At 42.7% G+C, this 13,244-nt stretch overlaps 1 protein-coding gene across 2 annotated transcripts in view; it reads right to left on the bottom strand.

Annotated features, from left to right (window-relative positions):
• The window catches only part of ndrg3a (ndrg family member 3a), a 144,810-nt gene extending 132,060 nt beyond the window's left edge, over nt 1-12,750 (bottom strand). For both annotated transcript variants that reach the window (XM_034167259.1, XM_034167260.1), the window contains exon 1: nt 12,676-12,750. In XM_034167259.1, coding sequence (XP_034023150.1) covers nt 12,676-12,735 — 60 coding nt within the window. In that variant the 5' untranslated portion in view covers nt 12,736-12,750. The remainder of the gene's footprint in view (nt 1-12,675) is intronic.
• Nucleotides 12,751-13,244: the final 494 nt, after the last annotated feature.

Genomic DNA, 13,244 nt, shown 5'->3' with positions numbered 1-13,244 from the left:
TTAATTCCTGACAGCTGTCACTCATTCTTCATCATCGCACTCCATAAAACCCAGGCATCATCTCCACCTCATCGCCGAGATATCGTACTTCATTGGAGGTAAAACTCTCAGCCGTTGCTTTTGTCTTTTCTGACAAGTGTTTGTTACACAGTGTTTGCAGTCAGTTCCGTGAGTGCTCGCAGCCGGAGGCTGAGTGTGAGAGACGTGGAGAGCTGACGTCTTCGCTCCCCACGCTATTCTGTGATAAGTACTCTCAACTGCTGCACGTACCTGTTTTCTGAGTGAGAGGTGGAGGTGGCATTCCCACCGTTGTTGTTACTGGGTGTGCACACACCTACACTTGACTGTCTTTGTTCTCGCCAGCAGTACCAGATCCGACAGTCGGGGACGGTGATCACCTGGGAATTCGGGACTTGGCGGCTCCAGTATTCACCAGGTTCGGTGGCGGCGGAAATCGTGTGGTTCCGGCTCTTCTCAGGACAGACATCTTCTATTCTCGAGCCTGCCCACACGTCACCTTTGTGGATTGACTGTAATCTTATTCTGAGATTGTCTGTATGTTCGTTGTGCTCCTTCACAACATTAAATTGTTAATTTTTGGCTCATCTATTGACCATTCATTTGCGCCCCCTGTTGTGGGTCCGTGTCACTACACTTTCACAACACCATCTGATCCTTTCTTGAGCTCTCACTCTCTTCTTCTTCTTTACCTCTAAAGTCATCCTACAAACAACCATCCTATGCTGTCTAGTGACACTCTCTCCTGCTACCACCTTACAGTCTGTGATTTCTTTTAGCTTGCATCTCCTATAAAGAATGTAGTCCACCTGTGTGCACCTTCCTCCACTCTTATATGTTACCCTGTGCTCCTCCCTTTTCTTAAAGTAGGTATTCACCACAGCCATTTCCATACTTTTTGCAAAATCAACTACCATCTGTCCTTCCCCATTTCTATCCTTGATACCATATCTACCCATTACTTCCTCATCACCTCTGTTCCCTTCACCAACATGCCCACTGAAGTCTGCTCCTATCACCCTTCTTTCATGCTTGGGCACACTCTCCACCACCTCATCTAACACACTCCAGAAATCTTCTTTCTCCTTCATCTCACAACCTACCTGTGGGGCATATGCACTGATGATATTCATCATCACCCCTTCAATTTCCAACTTCACACATCACCCGCTATATAAATGCAGTCCATTTATCTTTATCTGTCTGTACTGCAGTAATCTCAAACCAGCAGTCTGATCTTCAGCATGGCTGTGATGTTCCTCATTGAGTACAGGTTGACTTCCACCACAGAGCATTCTCTGCTGATATTATCAGCATACACACAGACGAACCCACACACAAACTCCTAACTCACTGCACTCTTATTCCACAAAATTAAACTACAATTCTCTCAAGACACTGACACCCTTACATCTTACATTCTTACCCAGCATATGGCCATAGTTTCTTCTTCTGTTCAAAGTATAGTAACTATAACTTTTTAAGCAGCCATCTCACTCACATTTTTCAAGCCATGATTAACCCCCCCCCCCCCCCCAAAAATTCCTTACAAAAAAAAAAATCAAATCAGATATCCTACCTCAAAATGTGTTAAACTACTTTCAGCTATGGCTAAAGAGACACAAGCTTGATAAGCAGCATTTCTCCTACACAGTGGTGGGCACAGTTCCGCTAACCGCTAATTATCGAAGATAATGTTTTCATTATCGGATTAGCTTTTCAGATAACTATGAAAACCATCATCGGACCAATTATCTTCCGATACATTTTGGTCCAAAAATTTTGAAGTCACTAACATATTTTTGCAGGTGAAGTAAATAAAGTTTTAACAGATAAAAATGTTTGTTAAATCTGATATCAAAGATTTTAGCACTTACCTGTTTTGTAGCACATAAACAGCTCTGTTCTCTGTAAACAGAGGAGAGCTGGTTTAGGGAAAAATGGCTCTATCGTCTGCAGTCAGAGGCAAACTGGTCACAAGATCATTGCTCCTGACACCATACTAATTCACCAGCAATATCACCCAAGTCATCCAGAGGCATACAGTTGTAACTTATAGTTAAAATTTTAACCAAACTAATTTCGGACATGTTATTTAAATAACGTCACTTCTGAAGTTTTATAAAGTGAAAATATTAGCTATATGTTTTAAAGTACTGCAGTAATTTTGAAGGTTTTACTGTGGGCATGCTGCCCAGTGCATTATGGGTACAGTCACAACAGGAGAAATGCAAAGGCTTTTGCAAATGGCTTTTTTTTAACATATATATAAAATGGCATATTTTACAAAAGCACATTTAAATACCAACACACACGTCACGTCACATTAACGTGTGGGTTTTTACATAGAATGAATGAGTCAACCAATCAGTGATGGTGGAGGCTCATTTACCCATAATCCCTTTCGCATCTGTCTGTCTTTGTTACAAAACTTCAGAATTAGTGCATTATTTAAAATTAAAAGATATGTGGTATATTTTAACAGTGTACAAATGACAGAATTGACATTAATGGAGTTATTTTATCCATATTACTGATGAAGGCATGCTACAAAGCGATGTTAGCCGAAGTAGCTCCCCAACTAGCGGGATGAATGAGGACGAAGACGCCAGCCTGCGCTGCATATTGAATGAACTGCGGGACTTCGGGCGAGATAATAAACACCAATTCACAGAGATTAGAACTACACAAGACGAACGACAGGCTGGTGGAAGCTGAGGCATGAATTGACGAAGCAGAAACAGCATTACAAGCGGTGTCAACGCTACTGAAACTGCTCTCTCAGTGCCAGGCTGACATGGAGGCTAAACTGATCGGTCAAGAAGGACGGGCTCGCAGAGACAACATTCGAATATATGGCATACCAGAAGACGCAGAGGGAACAACATCCCCTTTTTCCTGGAAAACCTATTGAAAGAGTCACTGGGATTTCCACCAGACACAGAGCTCAGAATTGAGGGAGCACACAGGGCTCGGGTGCCTAAACCCAACGACCCACAGATAAAGCCCCGGTCTATCATTGTAAAGCTCGGGAGTTACAGAGTGAAAGAAGAGATGATCCGGAGAGCTTGGCAAAAAAGAGGTTTTCTACAACAACACCCACTTCTACATAGACCATGACTATCCATCTGCAGTCCTCAAGAGATGTGTGGAATATGCAGAAGCAAAGAAATACTCAAGGAAAAGAAAATTAAATTCCAGACCCCGTACCCAGCACGACAGAGTTTTTTATAATGATGGCACCCGCCTGTATCAGAACGTAGCAGAGGCGACAGAGGACATGGCTTCATGCGGATTTCTGGTGACCATCATACCAGCTCCAACCAATACGGACCAACAAGAGACTCAACTCTTATCTACATGGCAAGTAGCATTACGCCGTCGGGTCGGAGCCAGGAATACCACCGCTACCACACTGCAAAAGAAAAAAGCCCCTCACACGCAGTACAAAGAGAAACTCCAGGAGTTCAGACGTGATCCTCCTCCAGAGTGAGGGACATCAAACATCTTATCAAGTAAAAGATACAGATAAGTCTGCTCCAAGTCACATCTTATTTCATTAGATTAATGGACAAGATGGTCTAATTTTATTTAGGAATTAAAGACTCTTATAGACTAGGCTGATTTTAACTGCCTGGATGCCTGAAGCCTCATATGGTTCACTCTGATTTCATTTAAAAACCTTCATTATTTACCGTAAAACTGTGAAAAATGGTCGGGACACAGAAATGCTTAAGCCATGACTGTAGGAGTTATGCAGTCATCTCAAAGGGCCCTACTCTTAATGAAGAGCTGGACATCCCTTTATGGGGGCTCTAACATCTCGACCCCCTCAGAGGCTAATGCAGAAAGAGCCTCAACATTGGAAGAAAAAAAAACTCTAAAGAATGTAAAGACATTTTGTTAAGTTTTGTGTTACTGTTCCTACTGAACTATGTTCATCTCTCGCTGTTCACGAGAGTTCCTGGGATGTATGAGGTTATAGAATCTATTCATGAAGAGAATGCGCATATTGTGTTTTTGCAGGAAATGCACCTCAATTCTGTAGAACATGAAAAGCTGAAAAGAACTGGGTTTTCTCAAGTGTACTATTCATCCTATAAAGCAGGTCGTAAGAGAGAGGTAGCCATTTTACTATCTCATAGAGTTAAACTTGAAAAAATCTCAGGTAAATGACAAAGAGGGAAGATATTTATTAATCTCTGGCAAAATAGAAGGAGCTCAAATAACCTTTCTTAACGTTTATGTGCCTCCTGGCAGTGACATAAGTTTCTATAGAAAATCTCTGACTTGATGGAGGCAACGGGCATACTTATATGTGGGGGAGACTGGAATATACGCCTCAATCTCAAACTGGATGGTTCCAAAGACTCTACCCAAACCCCCATACACAAGAAGATCAAGACCCTTATGGCAGAGCTGGGAGTAATCGATCTCTGGATGAGACTTCTACCCAACAACCCGAGACTACACACACTACTCCCATTCACATGCTGTCTACTCCAGAATAGATTACTTTTTTATTTTCAAAAAAGATTGCCATAGAATACATGACTGTGAGATAGGTCATATCGACTTGTCAGATCATGCACCCCTTTCTATGTCACTGCAAATAAATAACAACCCTGGAATCTTATTATGGAGGTTAAATACAAGTATTCTTAATAGTGAACAATTTAAAACAAAAATCAAAGAAGAAAGCAAACACTATATGGAGGAAAACAATAATGGAGTAGTTGGCCCAGAAATAGTATGGGATGCACTAAAAGCTGTTCTCAGGGGAAAATTATATCTTTTTGCTCATACCAAAAGTACCAATTAGTAGAGAAGCTTGAATCTTCAACTGGACTGGGTTGCTTGACGCGAGGACGTTTCGCTTCAAATCGCAGAAGCTTCCTCAGCTAAAGTTCTTGCTCTGGTGGTCTGACTTCTGTCTTGACTCTTGTAGAGAAGAATAATCAAGAAGTCACAAAAGCTGGAGTTTTAAACCTAACCAGACCCCTCCTATCGAGAGGCAGACTGCTATAGGCTGGTGACTAAACAATAGCTCTAATTAGCACCTATTGTGCGCTAGTTAGCACTCTCCTAATGACAGGGCAGCTGTCCCTCTCCTGATGGCTCCCTTGACGACGCTGCTGATGACGTGAATGACTCATTACCATGAACAAAAGACTGAAACTGCTTTGACCTGAGTACTCCAATGTAAACAGGGGATAAAGCGTGTCTCAGACCCCCTCCCCGGTTAAGGCTAGGTTTCAAACGTTTCACAAAGAATGCCTCCTTGACCCCTCTCTCAAACCATTTCTTCTCTCTAGCTAATATTTTAACTTCCTTGTCCTCAAACGTGTGGTTAGTGTCTTTAAGGTGGAGATGAACTGCAGACTGAGGTCCACTGGCACCCTCTCTGCGGTGCTGGTATAGCCTTTTGTGTAAAGGTTGCTTAGTCTCACCTATGTAGTGTTCGTTACAGTTTTCCTGACATCTGATAGAATACACTACATTGCTCTGTTTGTAACTAGGGATCCTGTCCTTAGGGTGAACTAATTTCTGTCTCAAGGTGTTAACCGGTTTAAAGTAAACTGGGATTTTGTGCTGTCTGAAGATACTCTGTAGTTTTTCCCCTACTCCTGCTAAATAAGGGAGAGACACTCATCTTCTTGTCTCCGTCTCCTGTCTATCTGGTCTCTTTGTTCTCTGGGACTTCTGCACTTTGTCCAGGGACCATCATGGGTACCCACATACTGTGAGGGCTTTCCGGACAAGTTGTTGTTCTTTAGCCCTTCCCTCTGCAGTTGTGGGCACCTGTAGGGCTCTATGTTGAAGCGTCCTGATCACCCCGAGCTTGTGTTCAAGGGGGTAGTTTGAGCCAAAGAGCAGATATTGGTCAGTGTGAGTTGGTTTTCTGTAAACCCCTGTCTGGAGCTGCCTGTTCTCTCCAATCATAACATCACAGTCCAAGAAGGCTAAATGGTTGTTTCTGGCATCCTCACGTGTGAACTTGATATTGGCGTCCACCGAGTTGATGTGTTCTGTAAAGTCCTCAACTTCCTGTTGCTTGATTTTAACCCATGTGTCATCAACATATCTGAACCAGTGACTGGGAGAGATGCCCGTGAAAGACGTCAAGGCTGTCTTCTCCACTCGCTCCATGTACAGATTGGCCACAGTGGGGGATACCGGAGACCCCATTGCACAGCCATGAATCTGCCTGTAGTAATTCCCCCTAAACAGGAAATACGTGGTGTTAAGACAGATCTCCAAGAGCTGGCAGATGTGGTCTGGTGTGAGTTTGGTCCTTTCAAGTAGAGACACATCCTCCAGCAGTCTCTGCTCTCTCTGGTAAGAGAACTTGGTTCTAGGATTTGTATTGCTATATATGATGCACAAACGTATGGTGGTAATAAAGAAGATAGAAGCAAATCACAACAATGCATTGAAAACTCCAAATTATAAGGCTGGAATTTTAGTTCCGTTACGGTGTTGATGTATCCTGAATTATTTTGAATGCAAGAGTTGTGCGATACCTATAGATGCAATCTCTGCCTGTCATGAAATATTTTCAGAATTCATGAATGAAAAGATGGACTATAGATATCTAGGGAAAATAGAACTGATCCAGATGTGCATCATTGTGACACTGGCTCAATTTTGCAGTTACAAGCTGGTAAATATGCACTGTATGAGTGGCAGTCTTGCCGGACAATGATTTGATTTAGTGCACCTTTTGGAAGAAAAATATATTTACCACTTTCACTTTGTGCTATTTTAATTGTATTCTGTAAGTATAAGCAAATGAAGACCAATAAAAAAGTATGAGCTCATTTATGTGGCTTGTGGGTTTGCAGTAGAGCATGACACGGGAGCGGATTTTCACTCCCGTCCCATCCCGCTCCCAGAAAAAAAAAAAAACCCATCCTGTCCAATCCCGGACTGGAGTAAAAAAATAAATCCCATCCTGCCCCTACTCCTGTAAAGATGACTCCCAATCCCATCCCGCTCCCACTCAAAATCAGTCACACTCCCATCCCACTCCTGTATGTCTCGCGCCGTGATGACAAGCCCGGCGCCAGAGAAAAGATACTAAGCGGGCGATGAGTTTATCACAGGGGGTGGGGTCGCCCCCCCCAAAAAAAATGCGCACCGGAGGAGACGTGCCTCTGAGCGTGTATTTAGGCTACACCGTTGTAAGAGACTGACTGAGTAAGATTAAAGAGTGATGACAGTATTTTTTTAATTATTATTTGAACGTATAGACCCTCGGTCAAGTGATCTGCATACCACAAAACCAAACCAACAACTGATCTGTAGATTAACCCCACATACAGCCCTCCATCATAAGCGCAAACACAGCGTAACTGGGCATGTGCGCCACTCCATGGCACAGAGCCCAACTACGCATGCAGTCACAAAGTTCTTCTGAAAAACTGGAGGTTTTTTTTCCATGTTGTTGCGCGCACTATTCTTGACCGTGCGTAATGGTTCCTGACAATTCTCCAGCAACATGTGCCATTAATCGTAACGTGTGGTAACAGGTTGTTCCTGAGGACACCTGACACTTGAGAATTGTGTTGTTGCGCGCTATTGTGCGTAACAGCGCATTGTTAAGTTCTGTCACGTTGTGAACGAGGTGAATTGTCTCCACACACATCCATATTCATCCAACCGAATTCAGATCGCTCCAGTTTTTCAGAAGAACTTTGTGACTGCATGCGTAGTTGGGCTCTGTGCCATGGAGTGGCGCAGAGAGGAGGAGGAGACGGACAGAGCCAGATGTGTGGCTTCATGCGGGTCTCATCTCGCGCATTTTCCCAAACATCAGGCACATGCAGCAGGTGGAACACCTGCAGGAGCACGCTGAAGAGTACTGAAATTAGACTTTTAGCCAACTTGGTGTCAACAATCAAACTGAATGCGATGCAGCGGGGTTTAATTGTGCGCACGCATCTTCCTCCGCCTGGAGGAGGTGCAGAGATGTCTGGCAGCACGAGTCTCCTCTGGTTCCTCTGGTTCAGACTCGTTCTCCCGCTCATCAGTTACAACAGCAGGTGGAACACCTGCAGGAGCGTCCTGAGGAGCTTCAGCAGGAACTGTGGAACAATATTTGTTTAATTGTGCGCACGTGACAGAAAACTGATTCTTCGTGGCGCGTAGTGAAATGTGACGCCGCGTTACAAGTCGTGTCAAAACTTGACAGTTTCCGTGTCACTTCGTAATAATTTTTTACGAATCATTTTTTCAACTTTGGCTCTTACTGATGTGTTACTGTTCTCAACAATTTTACTGTATGATATCACTACTACTTGGATGCAGAAGTGGAATTAAGAAAATTTGATTAAAGAGAACATCAGGTGAAATACAACGTTATGCGTGTTACAAACATTTTTTTACGTGTGTTACACGTCTGAAAGGTATGACGGCATTTTGGCCACATGGAGTTTTTTTAAGACTTCGAGAATAAAGTCATAATATTATGAGAATAAACTTGTAATATTATGAGAATAAAGACGTAATTTTATGAGACTAAAGACGTAATTTTACAAGGAAAAACTGCATCTCAAAATGAGATCTGTGGAGCGCTTTAAGTTGCACTTCAGTATAGCTTTTACAAATAAGGAAATACTTCATCTTTTGGCCCATCTGCACCACATTATCACTAGTATCAGAACTTTGAAAAGATTATGCAAGAAAATGTGTCTATTCCGGAGGAGGAACCACATGGACTTCGCCTGTAGTTCCGGCGATTAGTAGCTCCTGAAATTGCCTCTTTCGTGGAGGAGGAGCTTGCTGGAACTGGTGTCATGGGGTTGTATTCCCTGGCAAGGGGCATATTATGTGAAACATTGGAGACGTTTTCATTCAGGAACACAGACAAACATTACTTGTTGTCGTTGCTCATTTAGTTACTATTGACAGGATTATTAGGATTATGTCAAATCAATGCCAGGAGTGCGTAAACGCTGGGGGGGGAGGGGGGGTGATACATCTTACTGACTGTTTAAATTTAGTTTAATAAATGTTTTGTTGGCATACCGAGCTAATTTGGATTAGCTTGTGGATTTTAATTGTGAGAAAGACAGCCAACCCATTCAAGAATACTCAAAAATATCAAAACAAAGAAATCTGTACACAATTATGTCCATTCATTTGCAATTATATAATATAACCCCGCTCTACTTTAATAAATGTGCATAGTGTAGCATTTGCCTGGGGTTTTTTTTTGTTTTTGTTTTGGGTTTTTTTTTTTGCAGATATGAAAAATGATCCGATCTGTAGCTTTTGTGAATTATGACACCCTATCACACTGGCGCAAACGTAGAGTTGGGCATTGTGGTGTACCTACTAGACTGAGTTATGCAGCTCTTCACAGCTCAGCGCCGAGTTTTTGCTCCCCAACGCAGCAGTAAGCGAAGAAATTAAACATGTTTAATATTTTCTGCGTAGAGCACTGGACGATTAAAGCACGCCGTTTTAAATAAGTCTGCACTTCTGCATGTAAGTCTGCACTACAGTGAGCTACTGCATGACAATCTACACAGCTGTACACTGTAGAAAGTGAGTGAGTGGCTCCAAACGTTGAGTGGTAAGGTGCACTGACACCTGCATAATTTTGATTTATGCACTTACACGCACGTCATCGTGATGATCCCAGCAGCTGTGTTCCCAGCTGGATGCCAGGCTTTGTTCCACCGCCTGCCACCCACTCTGTGCTGGAAGCTGCATATATAAAACAATTATTTCATAGCAGATTAATAATTTTCTCTGCAAGCTGAAAACAGGTCTAATCGCTGTGCTGAATGAGCTGGAGAAAGCATTTGCAGCCTTCTAAAAAGGTAATTATTTGTCATGTTTACATTGTCATGGCTTGGTAAAACAGTTGCGTTTTCTTTCCTTTTTGTCTGCAGCTGTTAAAGTATGTTTACGATAGATTTAACATCTCATTATAATCATTCAGACAAGCTGCGTTCTGATGCGATCTGCTGATACAACCACTCGCTCTTCTTTACGCCAGTTGACGAGCTGCACGTCGTGTTGGTGAGCAGATCGCGCCACATAGCACAACATTTATGCGTGAAGGATTTTTTTGAACATTTCAAAATTCTCTTTGTGCAGCTGCAGTCTATACCCGTTAAAGACGAGTTTACTCTCCTGCACGACACAGGTCGTGCAAGTGCGTGAATCAAAGTCATGCACGTGTCAGCGCACCTGGAGAAACAGAAGCCGGTTTGTGAGTGCTGCTGTGGAGGGAGAGGCTTTCCAGGAGCACAATCACCCTTGTTGCCATGGCGCTGCTGAGTGTCGACACAATTGTTGAAGGCTGTGTATTTGTTCACAGCAGGGAAGCTTTGCAGGAGCGTGATCACCCTCGCTGTCTTGGTGCTGCTGAAGCCCCTTTCAAACCGGGCCCACTTCGAGTTGTGTCGTGCAGCATCACGACGATGCCACGTGGATGCAACCTAGTGCTGAGACGATGTAGGTCAATGCCACAACACCGTGACGGACGCAAAGGACGAAGCGAATCAGACGCCAAAAATTAAACGTTTAATTTTTTCTGCGTCGAGCAAAGGACGTAGAAAGGAAGTGATTTCAACGCAAGTCAGGGCAAAGCAACGGTACACAATGTGACTGGAAGCCACACCCTCACAATACAACATTACCCGAGCAGGAAGTGTGTGCATGCGTCTGATCTACGAACACAGCACCTGTGCATGCGTGATCAGAACTAGTAATCGAACGCGTGTGTGTGAGACTGAAACACAGCCTCAGCGCCGGGGATCAGATACACCAGGGTTTTGGAAAAAAAACAAAAAAACAAGTCAGAGAGACAGAGTCCCCCCCCCCCCGGTACGCCTGCATTTTGGGTGTACAGACAGCAATAAGTTTTGGTATTTGACAGATTTGACAAATATTTGGCGTGTGTGCAGTGTGTAGAATTTTGTTAGCGTATTTAGCATGTGTGGTTTTGTTTTTTTTTTTTTTTTGTAAAACTGAGGTGTCTTTTGAATGTTGAACAAGCGTTTCAGTTTTTTTTGTTGTTTTTTTAACTGGAGCAAGACGGAGTGCACAGTGGGTCGGATCACAAGCTTGTTTGCAGCTGAGCTCTGTCCCAGCGCTGAGTCCTGGAACGCAGAGATGCAGACACACACTGTTCCAGCAGTGGCTCCAGTCGCGTTTTATTTAAAGCATGGAGATCAACGTTAGCTTTGGTTTTGTTTTGTTCCTCTTTCGTCCCTTTTGTCCTCTTGATTCGCAGGATATTCGGTGATGGAAAAAGTCAAAAGCTCATTCAGTGACCTTTTCTCGACAAATTGTGATTTGTTTTTTGTTTTTTTACTTTTCCCCTTTGTTCAGGGATCGTCTTTGCAGTGTGACTGGTCCATTAGCCATGAATTTATGCAGAATTGGGAGCATGGTTACTTTGAAGTGACAGCTCTTCTGTTGTTCTTCTAAACCAGGTCACAGGGTCTTACCCGTACTTCAACTCTTCGCCCACAGTGTACGGGTTGGCAGTTGAGCTATTTATAGCCACAGTATGGCTGCCCATATATTAAGTAGTACAAATGATTAAAGAATGGCATATCTATAAGCACTGCTACTTAATGGTACTGCTTTCAGTGGTGAAGAAATTAAGGAAATAGATTTAGAACCCTCATTTGGAGCCTTGTGTGTAGAGCTGAAAACAGGTCTTCTGGTCACACGTCACGTTTTGTCCTCTTGCAGTCTCTCTTGCTGTTAGTTTGTGTGTGAGTTTGTCCGTGTGTTTGCATGACTTGTGTGGATTGCAGATGGGCGCATCTGTGTGTCCGCACAACTGTGAAGACTGAACAGGCCAGCAAGCAGGACCAACAGACCTTCGGTGGTACTCACTAAACCCAGTGAATACCATCGGGCCTGAAGGAAATTCCAGGTAAAACAGTGATAAGGGTTTAAAATCATAAGTTAACAAGCATATGCAGATGACCTCTGAATAAGAAAAAAGGGGCCAAGCTGTTTTATTTGGAACATGGGGAATACCTGCCTACTCAACTGCCAACCCCTTTGTTTGATCCTTCAAAGATGTGAAAATATGTAATAAATGCTAAATACTGCATTAGTATAATAGATTTCTTGGAACATGAAGGCAGACTCATGCAGATACTATCCCACATTTAATATCCCAAGTGCTCTGTCAGCATTAACTCCAAGTGAAAGTGATAAAAATGTCACTGAGGTTGTACTTTAACTATGATATTCCACAGTACACACAGACCCAATACTGCTGTTAGAAACACAGCAACAGCTATAAATGGGAGGGCACTCATCTTGTTGGGAATAATAGTCATTCAAAATATGTATGCTATGAAACATCTGTCAAGTGTGCACTTTTGTCAAAGACATAAGAAATCCTGGTTAACCATCACTTGTACATGTTTGAATTGATCAAACTGTCAACAAGAAAAAAAAAATGTATCCATTTCTTGCTATGAGAAAGTGTCTATATAAGGTTTCTGTCATGTTCACAAATATCTTTGATCTGTCCCTATCTAAAGACATCATCCCTGTGTGACAATCACGCCATTGCAGCAAAGACGGAGCGACTACCAACCAATCACAGGTACCATAATCATTAAGCGCTTTGAGAGGCTGGTTCTACAGCACATCAGTCAGTGTGCCACCTACCTTCAGCCTGTGCCAGTTTGCAGACAGAGCAAACAGCTTTACAGAAGATGTTATCGCCATTTGTTTTAACTGCAATAACCCACCTTGAGCACCAGAGAAGCTGCATATCTGAAGGTGCTTTTCAGACTTCAGATCTGCCTTTAACACCAACAACTCAAGCAGAGTGATTACTAAACTCACTGGTTTAAGACTTTTGAGACCCAACCACTGGATCAAGAAATCTCCGATATTCTGATCAACTGTGTATTGTATTATAGAATTTACATTATTCTATTATGTTTTAAAATTTGTAATCAGCATGGGTGCCGATTACAAATTTTAAAGGGGAAAGAATCTTTGCAACGGCATGGCCGTAAGCCACAGTTCTTTTCCTGCTGCTGTGAAAAGGGCTGTGCTCAAAGAGAATTTTGTTGTAGAGCAATGTGCAATGACAACAAAGAAAACACTATGGAACAAATTTTTATTTTTGTTTTGTTCCTGGGTACACAGTGTGTTTTCCTAACCTGTTATGCCTTAAATAAATAGAAAATAGCAGTTATTCCACAGAAACTTTGTTTCTGTGATCAGGA

This window comes from Thalassophryne amazonica, chromosome 3, assembly GCF_902500255.1.
Source record: "Thalassophryne amazonica chromosome 3, fThaAma1.1, whole genome shotgun sequence".
In the NCBI taxonomy this organism is placed as follows: domain Eukaryota; kingdom Metazoa; phylum Chordata; class Actinopteri; order Batrachoidiformes; family Batrachoididae; genus Thalassophryne; species Thalassophryne amazonica.
This window is presented reverse-complemented; position numbering and strand designations above follow the sequence as displayed.